This window comes from Gouania willdenowi, chromosome 21 (assembly GCF_900634775.1).
Source record: "Gouania willdenowi chromosome 21, fGouWil2.1, whole genome shotgun sequence".
Taxonomy (NCBI): domain Eukaryota; kingdom Metazoa; phylum Chordata; class Actinopteri; order Blenniiformes; family Gobiesocidae; genus Gouania; species Gouania willdenowi.
Window position 1 is genome coordinate 9,125,645 of NC_041064.1, and position 6,371 is coordinate 9,132,015.

Genomic DNA, 6,371 nt, shown 5'->3' on the forward strand with positions numbered 1-6,371 from the left:
GTTCCTTTTAGGTGTGATGAACAATTTCTTTTTACTTTTTGCTTGCAGGATGGATTTTCTGAATTGCACTGACGGATTCTTCGCTACTAGCAACAACAGTTATGACTCACTGGAGAACACAAAACTCCCTCCCAGTAAAATTGTACTGACAATTATATTGTCTGTAGTGGCCATTCTGACAACGTTTCTCAACTGCCTCGTAATCACAGCTATCGCAGTGACCCGCAAGCTGCACCATCCGGCCAATTACCTCATCTGCTCCTTGGCCACTACTGACCTTCTGGTGGCTGTGCTCGTCATGCCCTTCAGTATTATGTACATCCAGAAAGAGATGTGGATCATGGGTCAGGCAGTGTGCACCATCTGGCTGAGTGTTGATATCACCTGTTGCACATGTTCCATCCTGCACCTCGCGGCAATCGCCATTGACCGTTACAGGGCCATCACGGACGCAGTGGAGTACTCTCGCAAACGCACATTTGCCAGGGCGGGAGCAATGGTTGCCCTGGTATGGTTCTTGTCAATCCTCATTTCACTTCCTCCTATATTGTGGCGGCACTTCAGCAGCGACCCAGAGCATGAAAACCAGTGCATCATCACCCACCATCACATGGCTTTTACCTTGTATGCCACACTTGGAGCATTCTACATTCCACTTATGCTGATCCTAATTCTCTACTATAAAATCTACAAAGCTGCTCAGACCCTCTACATGCGCAGAGAGGCGAGTCGTGCAAGCCGCCACTCGTGTATGACTAATGGGAGCATGATTCCTTCAACCTACCCAGCGGGAGATGGCGATGTCGATGGAGGTCCTCGGAGTCCTGAGCCCATAAGCCCAGTTGAAAAGTCTATTTCTGATCCCTCAACTGAAGAAAATCCACGTGACCGGGCACGTGTCTCAAAAGCTTTCCAATGCAAGGCTCGCCGGCATGACTCGCGTAGTGAGTCGCGGAAAAGCCAGCTTTACCAAGGACCAAGGATCTCAGGCTCACGAGAGCGCAAAGCAGCATCCACGTTGGGTTTGATAATTGGAGCTTTTGTTATCTGTTGGTTGCCTTTCTTTGTCAAGGAGGTGATTGTTAACACGTGCAGTTCTTGCAGTACTTCAATGGAAATGGCTGACTTTCTTACCTGGCTGGGGTACATAAACTCCCTTATCAACCCCCTCATCTACACCATCTTCAATGAAGACTTCAAAAAAGCCTTTCAGAGAATTGTCAGGTGTAGCCATTACCTCTGATGGACAGTGAATGATGAAACCTGTACATCATCTAGAGTGTATCTGCAACAGAGATGAAACATGATTGCTTCAGATCCAAGAATGCGAAGTACTGGCTCCATGTGCCAGGGGGGAAAAATGAGTAGAAAGACTGATGCCTATTTCCAGACTCTAAATTGGCCACTTTTGCAACTTGAAAGACAAGGACCTGCTCACTGATGAGGTTTTGCTGCAGAGTCCCACATTAAAATGCATCTATCAATAGCAAAGCCTTAGATTTCCTTTGGTGGTAATGAGGGTGTATGGGAGCATGCATATGCGTCTCTCTACAAAGGAACAGGTTGATGTGTAGAAAATGGACCATCGTTAACCTTTTTAAGGGCTGGACATGAATGATCAGCCCAATTTAAAGATCTTGAATTAGATGACCATTGTGTCTGCTCTCGAGAAAGACTTCACCTCTGTTAGGTTTGCACTCCAGGATAAAATACAACCTCATTCCAAATTGTTGTGTTTGTGGCCAAGGCAATGCACAAGAAGATTTTTCCTTTGCTTTTCAAACTAAGAAAGGGCAGGCCAGGCTGTTTTTATTAAGGCTGTACATTATAGTCTGAATCACAGTCAATACAAATAGATGGATGACATCCACCTACTTGTTCAATATAATTTATTTTAATGTACTAACAGATTTGGTCTTTTTAGGAGGTAAAATTTGAAGTTTCAGGGTCATATAGAGCTTTGATTATCTGTGTCTTATCAATGACAATACTCACGAAAAAGAATGTAAATCTCAAAAAGATGCAGGAGAACAATTCATTATTGGTTTGGTTTAAACAAATTTAAAGGTGAATTGAAACACTCCGACAAGTGACCTTTAAGTTTATATTTCCTTTATATGAAGATGTCCATAATTTACTTCACTATTCCGCCATTTTTGCTGTGATGTCAGTGTAAAGATATATTTATTATCCAGCAACATTCCACCGCTTTGTTGACAGTGTGTGCAGGTCTCTGTTGCCTTACAGAGCCCCTGCCCAGTGCTCATTCATAACAACTTTGTAGCCTTTAAGTTTCTTCCCTGTTTAAACAGATACATCTAATTTTCTGTTGATCTGAACATACTCTTGGTAGGACAGGTCTTCTCTGTTTTAGCGTCCCCCTGATGTCAAGCTGCAACATTCCCCAGCAAGCTAAGGACTGTGGTTTTACATGGAGCCCAGTGATGCTAATATCATTAAACCTGCTGTACTATCCCAGCTAATCCACTCTGCCCTCCAAGTTGGCTATCCTCTTTTTCTCTGCATTCTGTTCTGGACCAACAGCTCGACCAGTCTAGCAGCTGTTTGCTTTGCTAGCTTAACATAGCAACTTGTTTGTTTGTCTCAACGATTATTGCTGCATTTGATTGCACTCGGAACCCGGTTGAATCCGACAGCACGAAACGTAAAAGTGCAATAAAACAGCCCTTGAGCTCAGGACCCTGACTTAAGAATTTGGGCAGGATCCAACCAGCCAGAGTCGATCGGAATGACGTTTTAGAAAAATGGCGGCACACACCGTTAGATGTAAACAGGCTCCTCTACTTTTACTTTTATGTGGCTTCTAATTTGGCATTTGTGTGACTAAAAGTGTAGAATAACTTTATAGTGGCATTTCCATTCCCTGTCTGTTTATTTGAACGCCACTATGCGTAAGTAGTGATGCTCGTATAGTTCAATGCATTCTCTCTAAAGTCTATGGTTCAATGAGACATGCAGGATTCCCCTCGCTGGTGATTTCAAGTCATACTTAAAGTACTGTATATAACATTTCTCTCTCTCCTTTACCCTGAAGGAACTAATATATTTCCCTGCAGGCATTTTTGCTCCTCGAAAAATATCAAAACAAACATCAGCTTGCTGTGGCCAGTCATGTTTTCCGAGCTTATTGAATAAAACTTGTTTACCTCGGAGGTCGAAATCGACAACCCGGTGTGATGTACTGGGATTGCATCATACTGAGATTGTATATGCGCAATACCGGAAAATTGATTTTTGCTACTTCCGCTGTGCTGAGATTGCTCATTCAATTTCAAAGTTAATGTTCAAATACGAAAAGTAATCATTAATTTTCCAAAGAAAAACATGATTATAATCTACATTGCTATAAACAACAGTTAAGCTAATGTAATAATGTCCAATTTAAAACGGATGCTGATTAATAAGAACAGACTTTACAATATTAAGATGTTGTATTCATATAAATTAGCAATCTGATCATAAAAATCATATTTTTTTAAGCATTTTTATAAAATCAGTACAGCAATCTCAGTAAATCTACCATTTTTGGCATAAAATGCAAACTGAGTTTACCTCCTTACTGAGCTTGTCTTACAATCTGAGTATGTGACTGCTACGTTCCGAGTTTTATTATAATCATTGTTTTTTGGAGAATAAAATATTCCTATTTGTATTGCTGCATGAGACACTATTACTTTACTCTAGTTGTTGATTGAGATTGTCACTTACTCGGCACGGTGGAAGTAACAAGAATCACAGCGGAACGAGCAAAAATTCATTTTCCGGTTGGGCGCATGCTCATAATCGATCTCAGTATGAGATAATATGAGATAAACTCGGGCTGCGTCCGAATATTCCTTTTTGTCTCCTTTCTTATCCACTTTTCCTTAACCCCGTGGATGACGCCACGGGTTTAAGGAAAGGTGTTAGGAGAGGAGTTAGGAAACGACCATCACGTTTGCTTTGACAATCAGACACACTTCAACGAGGTGACGCAATAATCTGACGACTGCAAAGGTTAGTGACGTCTGCCGTGGTGAAAAAACCACACATTTCTGAAAATGGACTATGGCTAAAAATGTCTCTGATTTTTTATTCTTGAACCACGGAGTGTCTATTTTATGTCAGTTATAATCTGATATGTCGTACATATAATAAGATATGGGTTTTAGATTATTTAAAGTTGTTCAAGGCATATTATTGCATTGAAGTTGCATGATCTCCGTTACTTGTCAGTGCTCGGGTGTGTGTGTCCCTTTAAATGTTGTCGCCGCAAGAAATTGTGGGTTAGCATTATCTCGTTTCCTTTGGTAAAGCATGCGTCAGTGTTTCCTAGGCTAAAGGAGGTAAAAAAGGAAGCATTGAGCCTCCTTTCCTCAGCGTAAAGCTATTTCAAGCGCTTTTTAATCATGGCTACCACTTAAACACTTCCGGGGCTGAAAGAACAGTGGATAGTAAAGCAGATAGGAGGGACTCTCTGGACGCAGCCTCAGTCCGTGACACCGGATCTTTCCGGTTCCAAGTGCAATCGAACGCAGCATAAGCCATGGAAGTCGAAGTACACCTGACTGATAGAAAGAGCCTGTGAATAGTTCATGAAATCACTCAAGACCAGTTTTTGTTTACACTTGTTGAAGAGTGAATGTTCCTGGCCACGTTGATTGTTGCTGGCCACGTTGATATGGATGTTTACAGACACAGAACAAAGACGATGGCGAGCCGTTGACGTCACACGTAAAATGGCGGATCGCAGGCTCAAGAATTGCAACTTTTGAAAGACTCACAGTCGTCTAATTAGCAAAAAACAAAACAAAAACACAAACATAACAACAAAAGACTAATATTGATACATCAACAATTAATCAAAAATAAATCCACTTGAATTTCTTTAATTTAAGCTCCAGTTTGACAAGTATATGCTACTAACTTTAAATTACACATTACCTCTTATTATTAAAGTACAGGAGTTAAAATGTCTTAAAGAAGCCTGTTAATACATCCCATATCTTTCCTGGAGCCAATAAACACCTCATCCTGCTTTACTTTCACAGAATGGTGTCAGACATCAGCGAAATGAAAAGAGTTGGTGATGGAGAAATCCTCATTAGCTCACTCCCACTCGAATACTTGGAATAGAAGTACGCTACTATTTCCTTACTGCCTCCAAGAGGGCACCTGCTATTCTGATGGAAGGACAGTGGATGAGTCAACTGTGAGGGTGTGCTGTACGCCAGTGAGAAAATACAAGTTCTGCTTGCATGTGTCTCCAACAGCAACCAAAATAATGGTGTTAATTCCTTTGTCTTTTTACTGTTTCAATAACAATAGTATATGGACCACTACTTCAATGGTATATCTTTTTTTCTGAGTTAAGTATTGTCTTTAAAATGCAAATTTTAAAGATTGTGAAAATGTTGAAATTAATCTCACCAATAAGGTGATTGTGTAACTGAACTCTTTAATGTGCATCCGTCTGTCTGCTTCAAATACATGACATTTTTCCCAACTCCATTGTTATAGTGCCCCCATGTGGCTAAGTCTTCTGACTGTCCAGATGTATTTTCACTCATGGTCACAGATGCAACTAAGAGATTCCTGAATGTAGAAAACTATAAAATATAGTTTTTATTTTACTTCCATTGATCGCCCATATAAAATTAATTAAAAGTGTCATCTATTGTCTGACCTCTTCTGTCGTGAATGATGAATTGCATTTGCATAATGCAAATTGCATTTATAATTCTGCTTGCTTATGCAGGAATAAAGGATGCAGTAGCAGTCATTAGAAACACAAGTTTATCAAAGGAGTGGAGTATAAACCCCGCATGCATGATTAAAACAAGGTAACCAACAATTTTGAGACTTATTCTCTTGTTTTGGTTGTTTTTTTATGATGCATACCTGTCAAAAGTTTGGACAAACCTTTTAAAATCATTTAACAGTTAAAATAATAATAATATTTGAAATTATTGACGTTATAATACTTAAAATAAAAAAACCCCCAAAAAATAAACAAATTAATTAATAAATAATAATAATAATAATAATAATAATAATAATAATAATAATAATAATACATTAATTAATGTCAGACATGGGCAACAATGGGATTGATTGGCCCAATTATGTGGCCCCAAGTTAAATGCACAGACTCCAAAAAAAAAGAAAATGACAGAAAGATACACAAAATGACAGAAAAAATTCACAAAATGAGGGTAAAATGTATACATTCACAACAAAAACACTCTAAAATGATGACAAAATACATAAATTGACAAAAAACACACACAATAGCAAAATATAAAACAACAACAAAAATAATAATCCAAAAAACAGACAAAGCTACTTAAAAAAAAACTTACAAAAATGGA

The 6,371-nt window shown here is 39.2% G+C and overlaps 1 protein-coding gene across 2 annotated transcripts in view; it reads left to right on the plus strand.

Annotated features, from left to right (window-relative positions):
- Positions 1–5,670, plus strand: part of htr1fa (5-hydroxytryptamine (serotonin) receptor 1Fa) — a 42,584-nt gene extending 36,914 nt beyond the window's left edge. For both annotated transcript variants that reach the window (XM_028435747.1, XM_028435745.1), the window contains exon 3: positions 49–5,670. In XM_028435747.1, coding sequence (XP_028291548.1) covers positions 50–1,243 — 1,194 coding nt within the window. In that variant the 5' untranslated portion in view covers position 49 and the 3' untranslated portion in view covers positions 1,244–5,670. The remainder of the gene's footprint in view (positions 1–48) is intronic.
- Positions 5,671–6,371: the final 701 nt, after the last annotated feature.